At 42.9% G+C, this 15,035-nt stretch overlaps 1 protein-coding gene across 2 annotated transcripts in view; it reads left to right on the forward strand.

The window, feature by feature from the left end:
* Positions 1-15,035, forward strand: part of LOC106960631 (collagen alpha-1(V) chain-like) — a 96,739-nt gene that overhangs the window by 68,954 nt on the left and 12,750 nt on the right. For both annotated transcript variants that reach the window (XM_015053822.1, XM_015053821.1), the window contains exons 30-49: positions 3,364-3,471; positions 5,394-5,447; positions 6,236-6,289; positions 7,021-7,065; positions 7,276-7,329; positions 7,482-7,526; positions 7,647-7,700; positions 7,792-7,845; positions 7,936-7,989; positions 8,610-8,717; positions 8,807-8,896; positions 9,427-9,480; positions 9,696-9,803; positions 9,891-9,998; positions 11,805-11,858; positions 11,993-12,046; positions 12,131-12,238; positions 12,322-12,375; positions 12,468-12,575; positions 14,938-14,991. In XM_015053822.1, the coding sequence (XP_014909308.1) occupies positions 3,364-3,471; positions 5,394-5,447; positions 6,236-6,289; positions 7,021-7,065; positions 7,276-7,329; positions 7,482-7,526; positions 7,647-7,700; positions 7,792-7,845; positions 7,936-7,989; positions 8,610-8,717; positions 8,807-8,896; positions 9,427-9,480; positions 9,696-9,803; positions 9,891-9,998; positions 11,805-11,858; positions 11,993-12,046; positions 12,131-12,238; positions 12,322-12,375; positions 12,468-12,575; positions 14,938-14,991 (1,422 nt within the window). The remainder of the gene's footprint in view (positions 1-3,363; positions 3,472-5,393; positions 5,448-6,235; positions 6,290-7,020; positions 7,066-7,275; positions 7,330-7,481; positions 7,527-7,646; positions 7,701-7,791; positions 7,846-7,935; positions 7,990-8,609; positions 8,718-8,806; positions 8,897-9,426; positions 9,481-9,695; positions 9,804-9,890; positions 9,999-11,804; positions 11,859-11,992; positions 12,047-12,130; positions 12,239-12,321; positions 12,376-12,467; positions 12,576-14,937; positions 14,992-15,035) is intronic.

Genomic DNA, 15,035 nt, shown 5'->3' on the forward strand with positions numbered 1-15,035 from the left:
ACCTGGCTCACATTACATTATTGTGTTTTATTTGTATTTTAGTGTCTGAATGAAATAAATCATTGAATAATTCTGAAGTGGAAGGAAAAGGATACATAATTTTTAACATTTGAATCTGTATTCAGCTCTGTTTGTCTCACTGTCCCCTAAATAAAATAATCTGAGAAGTAGCCAGGGGGGTAAATGGCAACTCTGGAGGAGCTGAATGTACCTAGAGCTCGGGTGGGAGAATCTGTTGACAGGATGATTCCACTTCCTGTCGACGGGATCACAGCTGTAATTCATGCTAGTCTTTAGCCCAGTTGAAAGGTAGTGTTTTACTCAGAGATGTACAGATTTCAATGCGACTTCTTGGGCCACAATAGACACCCGACTCCATCTACCCAGATGAGGAAAAGTAGAAAAGAACTGACAAGAAAGTGTAACGTGTATTTTCACCAGGACAGAGATGCTGATTTTTTGTTTTTGCCCTTGCAGTTCCTGAGAGATTAATTATCCAAATAAGAAAACAGCAGGTCTCCTGGCTCTTGTATTTCTACAACAAGCACCAATGTTGTTTGTTTTTTTTCTTACTTCTTCAGCTCGTGATTCAACCCCATCATTTTCTTTAAAAGCTGTGTTTGGTGTTAGTGGGACTGTCAACGTAAAAATCTAACCGGAGAGTATTAGGTGACCCTCGTGGGCAAGTGCAGATGACAAACATTTATATCACACAGGCTTTGTAGTCAGCTGAACAGCAGATTGGACTATTTGGCCCTTAGTGTTGCTCTCCACAAGCAGGGCTTTCTATCGTGGAAAGAAGCCCATACAAAGTTCTGTTTTCAGTTTGCCATCATGTAGAACATATGAAACATGCAGAAGAAGGTCCTCTGGTCTGACTAGGCCAAAACTAGAAACCTACATTCAGAAGCCTACATGTTAAATGCTTTGTGTGACAGTGCTTCTGTACGGCAGACGCGGTTCGATTGGGGACAAAAATGGCAACATTTTCAGTTCTCTTTCTCACTGCACTGTCAAAAGATCCAACCTCTTTGAAAAGCCCGTTTACTCCTTTGCCTGTGGTGGCAAAGGAGTAAAGAAGGAAACGACATGAAGGAAACGACATGAAAACCTCAGAAGAAGACACTGAGCACAGCTTCCTATTTTGCAAAATGTACACAAAGACAGAGTGGTAGGTTTTAGCGAACAAAGGATTTCTCCTTTGTCTTTGGTAAAAAAAAAAAAAAAAAAAAACGTCAGCCATTTCTCCTGCGAGTGGTAGACTCTCACATTTGTTTAGGTTGTATTTACCCAGAATGCCCTGCACTATAGTCCACTTCCTGTTTTCGGAGAGGTCTCCAATCCGCTTGGCATCTACAAGCCAATCCGCTTGGCACTCACTTTTGCACTTTGGCATTCAAACCACGCCAAAGTTCACTTCAATCGAACCGAGACCAGGAATTTTAGACAGACCAGAGTTTGCTTCCTTTGGTCTGCATAAGGGTTTGTTTAAGCATTCACACCTCTCCAAAGGAATCAGGCTTTCTACGCAAGCAAACTAGATTTTAATTAAAATGGACAAAACTGGGTTGATGGGAATGGACCCTATGTGTTGCTGAAGGCTGGAAAGCTTGTCAGACTTAAAGGAAAAGTTTTATGGGTGTAAGTACTAAAATATCTTGGATGAAAATGAACATGTTACATGTGGCAAAATTCATATATTAGAGTGGACAAATTAATATACAGACAACTGAGAATCTGTGGGAAAACCTTAATTGTAAAAACATTATCTGTCCAACCTGATTGAGCTTGAGCAGGTTGAACTGAGCACCAATGCCACACATCTGGTAAAGACATATATCACAGTGGCGGAAGGGCGTGGATATTTTTGCAGGGCAATGTAAATTTGTCACTCAAAGCAAATGTAACTGTTCAAATAGTTTGAAGTTTAGCATCGTCCAAGTTAACCTACAGTGACCCCTTCTGCGGCAGCCTCCCTCCCCCGTTGCCTGAAGCCTTTCTGACTGCTGCGGAAGAGAACGTAATGAGAAAACATGAGGTGTTGTTCATGTTGACAGCTCTAATCGTGTAGCAGTTTTCAATTCCTCCTCCGCCTCTTCCAAGTCGGTCCTAAACCCATCGCCCGCCCGCCCCGATGTAGGAGAAAAAGAAGTTTGACACACTCACTCCGGAGCAGCTCCTCTGAAGTGCATTAGGGATTTATGCTGTCAAGCCGCAGGAAAATATGACTTCCACAGTGAGAAACATAACTCACTGCAGCCCCATACTTGAAACATTAAATCCCCCCATCCCTGAACCGGGCTGTCTCCAGCTGAAAAAGGAGGGAGAAATCAATGGCACTTTAAACACCACTCCAAGCCCACGAGAGACACGGGCCTTCCGCCATGTTTTCCTCTGGAGACTACCCCGATCCAGATGAAAGCAAAGATTTGAGGAGGCCCCCTCTGCTTTGGCGTTGCCCACATGGGCCAGGCTGCAAATGACTCGGTTTGAAGCAGGCGTGTGAAAGGGGGGGCGCGTGTGTGTTTGCATGCGCGCGAGAGCGCTCAATTTAAAGTGTTTTGTTTGATGAGCCTGCGAGCGTAAGTCAAGTACAGTTTGCCTGATGCCGTTTCATGTGTGCTTGAGGGGAGCGCGTGCGCGTGCATCTGCTTGCTTTGCAACTCTGCACGGACCTTTAACTAGATACCGTTCACACACCAATGGGCCTCGGCAAGCAGCGCCGGGCTGTCAGTGCCAGTTTGTACTCTGTCATTTAGTGTGTGTGTCCTTTTAAAATGGGAGCGCACTTACAGCGAGAGGCAGTAATAGGATTGCTAACCACTTTTCAACGGGAACAGTATCTAACTGGATCCTTTAAGCAAGTGTTCAGTCCTGTTAAAAGGGCCAACCTGAACTACTCAAAGGACAACAACTGGCTCAAAAGTATAATAGGGGTTCATCTCATCATACTCAGGATTTTCTTTTGTGTCTGTGTGTGTGTGTGACAAAATGTTCTCTATTTGGCTTACATCCTCATTCTTTCTTAGGAAAACACACATATACTAGTGAGTAAAATGATTAAAATTAGCAACACATAGCAATACGACAACTTTAATGTCCATTACTGTTATTCCCATTAATAGACAGAAGGTGGCAGTAATGCTGTGCCTGGGAAAAGTATTCACACCCTGTGAACTTTTTCCATATCACAAACTTTAGTGATTGAATCAAGATTTGTATTTTAAATACCGACACAAAGTAGTAAATAACTGCAATCAAGATCCGAACTGATGTGTGCAGTAGGTACTTACAATCCGTCTAGCTCTGCGCCATGTAGTGAAAGAAACATTCACGCTTTGTGGTTCCTCCTGTGCTGTCCAGGGAGAACTTGGACCGGCGGGACCCAGAGGAGAGGACGGCCCAGAAGGGCCAAAGGGTCGCTCAGGGCTCCCTGGAGATCCTGGTCCTCTCGGCCCCTCTGGTGAGAAGGTGAGACGCTTTTTTTTTTCTTTCTTTTTTCCAATTTATATTTCTTCACTATGAGTCATACTTATTCCTCACTGCCTGCCTAAAAGAAAGTAAAAAAAGATTCATCTTTATTTTCTTATCCTCAGTCATGTTTGCTCTAAGATTAAGGCGCAGCCAGGCTTTAAGAGGAAACCTTTTTTTTTCTCCCAATTATCTGATCTGAACAGGGATCAGTTTGCCCACTGCTGCTGCTCTTCAACCAGCATTAAAGGCTTCAGTTAAACACTGAGTAGGCTGCTGTGTATATTTCACACAGCCAATGGCAAATCTCCCAGATGACTTAATCATTTTTTTAACAGAACTGAGGAGTTGATTTATTGTCTTCTGACGCTCGCTGGAAAAAGATTCTTAATTATCTCAATGTTTAACAATCCCTTGAACACATGTATTTGATTTTTATGCCTTAGACACTGATTCACACAGTATTGAAGCTGCTTCTTTTATGTTTTTTTTTTTTTCTTTTCAGAATCTGATTTGACCAAATTATTGAGTTGTGGTCAATATTTCAGTTTCCTTATTAAGTCTGCATTAAATAATGCCGATGCCGTTTCTGTGTATAATTAGAATCGACGCTTCAGCTGTAAACAGCGCGGGTATTTATTGAGCTGTGGCGCTTGTGCATGTTTAATTTTTGTGTTCATTAACATTAAAAATAATGGGAGGTTTGCTCAGTCTTGTTTTTGTTATGAGATAAGATGTTTTTGCACTGAACTCAGTGGAGAACAACAGCAAAAAAGTCTAAATATTTATTGGGATGTAATAGAATAAAATAATGATGCGGTCACCTGGTGAAGGCTGCGTTTTCAGTTGCACTGCATCACCAGTTTTTATTGCCCTTCACCCGTGGCAGTCACAGAGAAGCGCCACAACAATATAGCTCAACAAAGGAAAAATGGGTTCAGCAGCAAATCATGTTTTCTTTTTTTATTTTTATCTGTTTGCTGCAGTTTATATACTTGGGATGGAAATAAATGTTACCAACTGTTATGATTCCATCAATCAGACGTTTTTATTCTGCAGTGTCTGACACTAGAAATGGTCAAACCGTAATGTAGCTGTGGTGTTATGCTGCCTGTAGAACCTGCAAAAATAAAACATCAAGCTGGAGACAACAGATTTACATGCAATTCGCCTGGTGGAGCGTGTAACTACTTGAGTTTTATTTTTACATTTTGCATCTAACATGAGAAGAATAATATAGAAACAAATGACAAAAGTTTTCATTTGTATTGCATTTTTTTTTAGATACAAAAAAAATAAAGAATGTAACATGTCAAGTTAGCTTTAATTGATCTGAGTTATACAAAATTAAGCATTTTTCAACATCAAGACATTAAACCTTTGATGGGCTTTACAAAAGTATAGTAAATTATATAGTCCCTACATTGGACAGCTGTAATATAGTTCAAAGTCTGACTCAATATGTACTGCAGGAGTCTGCAATAGACTTATAGACACTCTTGCTAAAGATATTTTTTACAAGAAGCAGTTTGCTAAACTGCTAGGCTAAAGCTAGCACATTAGCAAACCAGGAATAGATTCCCTTTATCACTGTGAATGTCTTTGAGAAGAATAATAAAAAAAAGTTTGAAGGAAATATGCCAGTTTGTTTGATCAGCAAAATAATAGGTGTCTGCCATAATACAGATTTGCATGCCTTGCACATTAAAAAGGTAGAAATATATGTAGAGCATCACAAACAGTACACCACCAACACGTATCAGGTGTTTAGTCCAACCTCTCTGCTGCTGAAATCTGACAACTGATTATCTTTGTTTATGTTGAATGTTAAATTTCGTCGTCATATTGCAACTTTGAGTTTAGCAAAGGTTCTCTCTTAGGCAAATCACAAGCATTTTATCGAAATGTGTTTTTGTCAACAGGGTAAACTCGGAGTTCCCGGATTGCCAGGCTACCCAGGAAGACAAGGACCAAAGGCAAGTGCTCAGCATATTGCTAACCAAAAGCATTACTCAGTGATGGTCTCTGGCAAGTTAAGGTTTAAGATAATAATTTTACCAACATGTTTGATCAAACTGAAAGAGGTAATGGTAAAGATTAAGCTAGGAGGTCCAGTATCCTCAAGGACTTGGCAATCACCTGTCCAGAAAGCTGGTTAGCAAATAAAAAAAGGATAATGCCAATACAAATGTTTTCATTGGTTAGTAAGAAGGGCATAATTAATGTTTTAACATAATATTGTTTTTTTAATGTAAATGTAATTTTGACTATTTTTCCAAAACCTTTTACTTTGGTTGCTATCTTTTGAGAGATCTTTGTCGAATTCCCTTTCTTGGTTGAATAAAAGTTGTTCAAAATCTAAAGTATCCATGAATAAAATTGAACTTAACTGGAGCTCTGAGACATTACACACTTTGCCTGTCTGTACTGTCATAATGCTGCGTTTCTATTTCCATGTCTTTGTATGCTTTCGAAGCTGTTTTTTTTTTTTCTACCATCAGCTACTTCAAGCATTAAGCTTGTTGTAGCAAAGCCTGAGTCGGAAAAGTGGACGTGCTTGAAGCTTCCTGATCAAAGAGATGAAGATGTGAATAAGCAATCCCTGTCAGCCCTCTGCTGCTTATGCGATAACAATAAAACACCGCAGCGCCCTCTCCCACTAGCTACAACGGGCTGGGAGTATTCCAGGGAGTGAAATAAATAAGGAAGAAGTGCATATCTTTTCTCTCTCAGGTGACTAATTGCTCTCTTTTCTGCCACACAGGGATCTCAGGGCTTCCAAGGCTTCCCGGGCGCCAACGGAGAGAAAGGCTCCCGGGTACGTCGCACAGAGCATTTTTTATTTACATTAGCCCGACTGAGTGTTGGAACACGGACCCGGATCGAGATTGATCAACCCCAGCGGAGGCTCCGTGGCTCCGAAACAGATTTGACCAAGCAGAGGAAGAAAGCACCTTTTACACAACTCATTTCAAACCAGCAAAAACATTGTTTATCACCCGACGGCACTTTGAGCAATGTTTCACGCACTCTGCGTGTGTCAGCGACGGGCCATTAGCTCGCCTGGAAGAGTAACAGTTTGTCACCGCGACTGGCTGGAGCGGGTCGCATAAAGCTTCTCATCTTTGCAGGACAGTCGGGGAAAGTTTATGGGACTGAGCTGAAAAGGAAGAAAAGAAAAGCTTAAAGGCTTAATACCACTCAAAAGATGCGCTTGTTTTCTCATTAAAGTTAAACGAGCCCGTTTTAATTTGGGCCCTGTGATATGACTGTTAAATTGTAAAAAAAAAAAGTTATTTTCTATAGCGCTAACGGCTCAAATGTTGGTGATTAGAAGAATTAACGATGACATAAAAGCGCACACAGGCCTGGACGAGACGTAAAAGCTGTTCTCAGAGCAGAGCGACGGCCTGATTCTGTTGAGCTCCGTCTGCAGATATGATCCTCTCCTGGCCTTTAGATTAATTCATGTTGAGCATGCAGCCCAATCTCCCTTTAATGATGCGAGTTGCCACTCCTTTGATCACTGCGTGTTCTTAACATCCACAGGGCACAGGAGGAAAGCCAGGCCCACGCGGACAGAGAGGACCAACGGTTAGTCTTACTCAGCACACTTCAGCTTATCTACAGATGGCAAACTTGGCACCTCGGTAAAAGCAGGAGGAGGGGGAGTGGGGGCCCTCGACGTGGCTATTCTTGAGGGGGAGCCAAGTCGAAACATTAATTAATCTCAGCGTTTCCAGGTCATCTGTATCTCTGGCGGAGCCCTCTCTGTGATTTTGATCATGTCTTTGTTTCCGTCAGGGGCCGCGAGGAGAGAGAGGGCCGAGGGGACCGACGGGGAAAGCTGGACCAAAAGTCTGTGAAATATTTCGCTCTCATCTTATGGGTTCTTTTGGCGAGTGTGTGTGTGTGTGTGTGTGTGTGTGTGTGTGTGTGTGTGTGTGTGTGTGTGTGTGTGTCGTTTTTTTGTTTTTTTCACAGCTGACCCCTATGCTTTGTTTCCTCAGGGTAACTCAGGAAATGACGGCCCACCAGGACCTCCTGGAGAAAGGGTATGTAGCATTATTCTCTTATCAAAAGTCAGGTTGTTTGAAAGGAATCTGCTGTTCTGAGAGAGATCAATGATTTCTGACTGGCAGTTATGTATTTTTCTTTTTCTTTTTTTTTTTCAGGGTTTGCCAGGGCCTCAGGGACCAACAGGTTTTCCAGGACCAAAGGGCCCTCCTGTGAGTCAGATGATCTTTAGAAAGCCATGTTTTTTTATTGTTTTTTTAAGTACATTTACTTTGAATTTGTGGATTTGTGTGAATTTGTCAGGGACCCCCAGGGAAAGACGGACTGCCTGGACATCCTGGACAGAGAGGAGAGACTGTAAGTAAAGCTGTTTGATCGCTGAGCTCGTTTGTAGTCGCCAGACTGTTCGGTGATGGACTGAGTTTTGGTTTCTTCTGTCACATCCAGGGATTCCAAGGCAAGACAGGCCCTCCTGGTCCTCCAGGTGTGGTTGGACCTCAGGTACGCTCCTTGCTTTATTTTTCTTCTCCATTCACCCAGAAAGCAGTGTCCCGTACCAGTCACGTGTTTAGATGTTGCACTCTTGTTAGTGTACTTTCTGAAACGCGCTCGCATCAAAGCAACGGGAACAGCTAGGAACGCTTTCAGCCGGTCCGGCAACAGCTGATTTATTGTTGCGAGAGCCGTACCTCGGGTGCTGTTTTTCTTTCTATATTAGCTTTGGGCTCTTCATCCATTATGCATGACTCCTTAGCAGACTTACCCTCCCAGCAGTTCTGCTAATGCCAGCTGAGAACATCGACGATAATGGAGGAACACCGATGCTTTAAGGAGGAGTTGCCCTCCTACTCAGTAAATGCTCAATTTCTCCTTTAGGATTTAAGAAGCGAAAGCGTCATTTTCCGTCATCATTCCTCACCGAGTACACACATTAGGCCTAACATAATGACTTTGCACCTACACCGGTCTGCAGCTATGAAGCCCCATTACTACAAACAGCAATGCCCTGTATCCTGTGTTCATTTTATTGGAACCACCGCTAGCTTATTTAGCAATCTGAGCTTCAGTAGCTTCTCTGTTACAATCGGATTAGACAAGCCATTTTATTATTTTTCCTGCAGGGACCAACAGGTGAGACTGGACCAATGGGAGATCGAGGTCATCCGGGACCCCCAGGTCCACCTGGTGAGCACGGTCTGCCCGGAGCTGCAGGGAAAGAAGGAGCTAAGGTGAAACTTTGGACTCTGGACCACTAGTCGCACTTCCCGCATCTGTTGACTATTTGATTCAGGACGTTATTTATTCAAACTAACCACAGGGTGACCTCGGTCCTGCGGGCCCAACTGGTAAAGACGGCCCTCCCGGACAAAGAGGCTTCCCTGGAGAGAGAGGTCTGCCAGGCCCTGTGGTAAGTCGTCTCTCTCTGCTCAGCATTCAAATATACCTTCCAACAAAATCAATATTTCTCGCTCCATGTCTATTTCATAATAGTCTGAGGCTATAAGCTATTAAACTGCTGTAGCAATGTGTTAAAGTCAAGCAGCTCTGAGTGGGCTCCAAAACAGGAACAGGTTGTTTATTTAACTTTAGGTTGTTCTTTCCCCCCCTTTCCCCATTTTACGAGAACGCTTATTACACTTTTTCACTACAAAGAAATCATTCGTAATATCAATTCAGTCCCCATCGCCGTGACATGCTGAATTATGCGGTACACACACCGCCTCTCTCTGCGACGACGAAGCAGATTTGCTGCTGTATTGGTAAAAAACTGTTTTCTCCATCTGCTGAACGGCTGCTTTGGGGACTGCAGGAGGTTTTCTACCTCATGCTGTGCCAGTTTAAAGATAGGGAGTTTATGAGGCAGGATGCTTTCTCGACAGATGCGTGTGTGTGTGTGTGTGTGTTTTTCTCAAGCCTTTGTTTAATTTTGCTCTGCAGGGGGCTCATGGTCTGAAAGGGAATGAGGGTCCTCAAGGCCCACCTGGACCTGCTGTGAGTATATTTCACTGCATCTACATGCTAACCTTTCATTAGCTCAGATGTGTCTCTGAGGAGAGCCTTCATGCTAAAGTTGGTATCCTGAAATTTTCAATTTATAGAATATATAATGATGTATGTCAAATATGTTACTTACATATGAGTGATGATAGTTTTGATCCCGCTTTATTATTTTGGTGACTAACTTTGGTGTGTTTTGTTTGCCAAAGGGTTCTCCTGGCGAGCGGGGTCCGGCCGGCCCAGCCGGACCTACAGGCCCGCCTGGACGTTCTGGCCCACAGGGACCACCAGGCCCTGCTGGAGAGAAAGGTGGACCGGTAAGGGGCTCGTGTTACAGAAATAGCCGCGGTGTGCTAGATGTACTGCTGTGCCTTTCTGACTGTGCCTTTATGAAATAACTCCAGGGAGAAAAAGGTCCTCAGGGCCCAGCCGGAAGAGACGGTATTCAGGGACCTGTGGGACTACCAGGACCTGGAGGGCCACCGGGGCCACCCGGAGAGGATGGAGACAAGGTCAATTGCTTTATATGGCTCGATTTCCGTTCTGTCTGAAAGGAAAAAATTGCAACAAAAAGCTTAAACCACTAAATCTGATGTTTGGTTTTAATAAATTTAAATAAAATTAGAAGTCAGGACCATTCTAGAAGCTTAATGTTTGCCACCTTTATGCATTTCAGTCCTTTTTGTTTGATGTGTGTTTGTTGATGGATAACCTCTTAACACACTTATCTATGTCCAAGCTTCAGTCATTAAAGCTCTGGAAAAAGTGAGAGATCACTGCCAAATGATCAGTTTTCTGATTTTACTCCTTACAGGTAGATGTTTGAGTAAAATAAACATTGTCCTTTTACTCTATGAACTACTGACAACATGTCTCTGAAATTCCAAGCGACGGCCTGCAGAAAATGCTAAATAATGCAAAGAAATCAATAGTAATGTTTTGACTCAGAAAGAGTTCAGAAATCAATATTTGGTGGAATAACCAGGAGGTTTTCAGTGCAGTGGTCTCTTCATTTTTTTCCAGTGCAGGTGAAGAGGTTAGAGGTAGACCTCCATGTACATTACTTACCAACTTCATAGGCTGGATCAGTGAATGAGAGCCTGAAAACATCGACTCCTACAAAAGTTGTTCTTTTCATCACTATGAGGGGTTTTCTTCTTGGCCAAAAAACCTTTCTGAAGACTTTGGTTTTGTCCTGGTAAACAGTTAGAAATTTCACCTGAGCTTTAAATTGTCCTTTTATAGTCATTTTTGGTCCAGTGTGTTGACACTAGTTTGAGTCTTGCTTGTTTCTGAGTGGTTCATGAACAAAGAACAGTTTGAGCCAGATGGTTGAAAAGATTACTCAGACACACTCATTCAAAAGCTGAAGATTCACGTAACTTACATTGCCAACAATGTAAACATGTACTGTGCTATAAACAGAAATATATGTAGCCCAGACACCAAAGCTGGGATATAAATCATATTTCTTTTCATCCCTTTCCCTCTGATCCAAACGCTCCGAGGGAAATTTGTTTTACAGAGTTTGCATTGATTTGCAGATCTTTAATCGTCTAGCCAGCCTTGTTGCTGCGGCGCACAAACAAAGCAGCGATAAGCGCTGAATTTAGAGGCAGTAACACAACGTGTCACGGTGACTCTTTAGCATTCAGAGGTGAGAGCAACTCCTTATGCGGGAAGATGAGCAGCGGCGGAAAGTCAAAGGATAATCTCTCATCCTGCCGGTGAGCTCCTCGGTTCTTGCGGGGCCCTTCAGCGGTCCCTGCAGAGAGTGGACGGACAGAGACAACGCCGGGAGCATTTGCTGTGTGGGATTTACGAGATATTACTAGCTAACATTTTACACGCGTTCAGACACTTTCATGCCGTGGAGATTTGACTGATTTAAGAGCTTTTTCATGAGACAAAAAAAAAAAAAAACATTGTCTGGCTAACCCCATAATTGCCTTCAGCACCGATAGCTATTAGGAATACACGTCCAAACACCCACAGCGTAGAAAAGGTTTTGAAAGGGTGCAAAGGTACAAACGGCTTTATTTTGTATCTTTCAGTGGGTTTTCTAATGGAAGCAATTATCTTGTTTTTCTTTGCTCGATAGTTTGCGAGTGACTCAATATAAGCCCCACTTTGCCCCCTCCTTTGGGTGTAAATTGTCAGAAAAAAGAGGGCTGGATAAAATTTCTGTTGGTTTTGTCAGTTTCCCATATCTGGTTTTCTGTTATGGGAAATGTCCGAGCAGGTGATGCATAAGCATAATGTGCATGATGTATCCTTAGCTGAGGATTGTGTTTCACTTTGATGGTTCTGTTTCACAGGGTGAGATTGGAGAACCAGGACAGAAAGGAAGTAAAGGTGACAAAGGAGAACATGTAAGTTTTTTTTAGTTTTTTTTATCAACCATTTTACGTCTTCAGATTTTGATGAGTATTTAGTATTCTAGTGAATACACCCATTCATGTTAAGAAAAATAACACAAGACTTCTATTGATGTGCTCCTCTTCAGGGTCCTCCAGGTCCTACGGGCCCTCAAGGCCCTGTCGGAGCACCAGGTCCTGCTGTAAGTGCCTGCTTTGTGTATCTTTACTTCTTGGTTTAGCAACTCTACGACATGACTCACTTCATAACCTCTTGTTTTTCGCAGGGTGCAGATGGAGAGCCAGGACCCAGAGGTCAGCAGGGTATGTTCGGCCAGAAGGGAGATGAAGGGTCGAGAGGTTTCCCAGGACCTCCAGGCCCAGTTGGGCTGCAGGTGTGCACCGCAATATCATCTCAAGTATTTTGAACAATCAAATCAAGAACAGACAAAATTTCAACCTTCTTCTAATTCTCCAGGGCTTGCCTGGTCCACCTGGTGAGAAAGGTGAAACGGGAGACGTCGGTCAAATGGTGAGATGGGCACTGAGACTGTGATAGCATGGAAAGAAGCATCCAGCCAAAACTCATTCACAAATCAAAATGGCTTTTATTGTCTACTACAGGGTCCACCCGGTCCTCCCGGTCCCAGGGGTCCTTCAGGTGCCCCTGGAGCCGACGGTCCTCAGGGACCCCCTGGTGGTGTTGGAAACCCTGGTGCTGTTGGAGAAAAGGTAAAACGTCTTACCTAGTTTTATTCACTAATGTCTCGAAACATTTTCCAGATATGAAATGAATGACGCACGACTGAAAGTAAAAAGAAATCCACATATTAACTGTAATTGCTATCTTTAATGCTAAAATGGGCTAGCTAAGCAAGATGTTACGCTGCCTCGCTACGTGGTTAGCAAAATTGTTAAAATCTATAAAAGAAGAAACAATAAGCCCAGATTTAAGAACGTAATGGCTGCTTCTAAAACTATTGGTGTGTAAATTGCAGCTCTAGCAAACAGATTACATGGTAGCAGCTAATAGTAATTCACTATTTATTAGTAGAGGCAACATTTTATGTAAAAAATTGAGATAAGTTGCATAAAACCACTCAATAAAGGAGGCATTTATAGTTTTAATGTCAAAAATATATGAAGGTGATATTTTTAAGCTGTTTTTACCAGCATTTATTAGGAATTAGCACAGCTAGCCTAGCTTACTCTATCAGCTAGCTTCCCAGGCTTTTTTTAACATATTGACTACATGGCAGAAAAAAAGCTGTAGCAGCTTTTTTTCACTCTAACAGTCCAACATAACTTAAACCATAAAACATGTAACAAACAAGAATACTAACATAAAACTATGCTACCCTTAAAAAACGCCTCTAAGCTAACAGCTCACCTTTTGCAGACACTGCGCCTGGGTAACTTATTGGAGGATGTTCCTGTTTTATGGATCAGATTCTGAGTTCGGTCGAGTTACTTTTTTTGCTTTCTCTGCTAAATGCTGACTCTGTACGCCTATTTAAAGAGTTCACAATGAGGTTTAAGTTTTAAAATAGTTCCTGGGATGCCGCCTTAACAAATGGAGGGGAGCTTTATAGCAAATGCAAATTGTATGATGGCTTTGTGTGTCTGCATGTTCCTGCTGCTGACCGTTCCGCCCACTTGAAGGGTACAACACTAGTTTTTTCTACTCTGTTTTATCCACCTTACAGTGATTGATACAGCACTGTTATGAGACTTAAATGCGGATTCACATTTAGTTCTTTGAACCCTATGGATGTAAACTGTCTGAAGAGATGGGTTGAGATGGATCTGGAGGGGTGTGACTATGATTGGTGGAATTATTTCTAATGGTTTTATTTGCCAGTAGAATACAAAAAGTCAGAGTGGGAGCAATCTGAAAGCATTAACGTTGAAACATTTGCATTTACTTTAAAACTGCATCTGCCAATTTTCGCTACCAAATCCAGTGAAGGAGAATTCCACGTATGCAGGCCAATACTTCATTAAAAGCCACTCTCAGATAGATTTCTTATTTGTTGCTGCTATTTCATTACAAGGAGGCCCATTTTGGCAGCTGCGTGGCTGCTGAGCTCATCGTTCTGCGTCCGTAGTGATGATGTGATTTGTTTTATCTCCTTCAGTCAATAGAATCACCTTTTGCTGCTTCATAATCCCCGTCTGAATAGCTTCTCCTCCTTCTGCACGAACCCACACACTGCTCTTCTTGGCTAATCGCCCTTCAGCTGAAATGGCATTTTATTGGCCGGCGCACAAAGTAGGCAGGCAACAAAAAGTCAGGCCATTTTTCCCCCCCTTTTTTTTCCTCCTGTAAACACAATCCTCGTGCATCTGTGATGAGCAGCTGTCTTGATTTTCTTTTTTTCCCCCTCTTGTCAGCAGATTTAGCCAAAAACACCACTGGTGGATGCAAGCAGGGTTGCATTTATAAAGAAAAAACAAAAACAGCATGTTTTGCTGAAACTTTAAGATTCAAATCATGCTTAGTTTAGATTTTTTGACAACAGCATGAGAGGTTTTGAAAGACAGCTCGACGCTTATTTTACAAAATCCTTGCCGACGCGCCCCCCCCAAAAAACCCCAAAAAACAAAAAAACACTGAGCCGTTCACGCCTGAGGGAATCCGGATGTGCTGATGGCAACACATCGACCCTGCCGCTGCGGAACCGCGCGGCTCGATTTGCTCCTTGCCTTCCGAACATGACATGGGATAATATTTTCTCCACAAAACAAGTGCAGCAGACTTTATCCGTTAAGCCCCAGCTGGGAGGGCAGTAGCTCTACGTGACAGTGAATAACGACACTGTCACGCGCGCAGGTGAGTCAACAGGTCAACTATTCAGTAGGGGGGGTAATAGGAGGAAGGACAAGATATATGGACAGGCTTTGGGGAGAACAGTGAGGTCAGCAGGCTCCATCCTCCAACCATCTCCTCACACTTGATGGATTGAAATCTCCCGAGTCGCGTCTTTCTGTTCTCATTCAGGTGACAAGGGCACAGGAACAGTCAGGGCATTTGTTGATCCGCAGTGGATACCTCGGATGATAATGTCTGTGTTTGTCCGTCCTCCTCTCTCAGGGAGATGCCGGCGAGACGGGAGAGCCAGGTCTTCAGGGGGAAGTTGGTCCGCCGGTGAGTAAATCCGTCTCTTCTTATTTGAGCCAAATGATCTAAGG

This window comes from Poecilia latipinna, unplaced genomic scaffold (assembly GCF_001443285.1).
Source record: "Poecilia latipinna isolate Pla-1442-1.1 unplaced genomic scaffold, P_latipinna-1.0 Scaffold1204, whole genome shotgun sequence".
Taxonomy (NCBI): domain Eukaryota; kingdom Metazoa; phylum Chordata; class Actinopteri; order Cyprinodontiformes; family Poeciliidae; genus Poecilia; species Poecilia latipinna.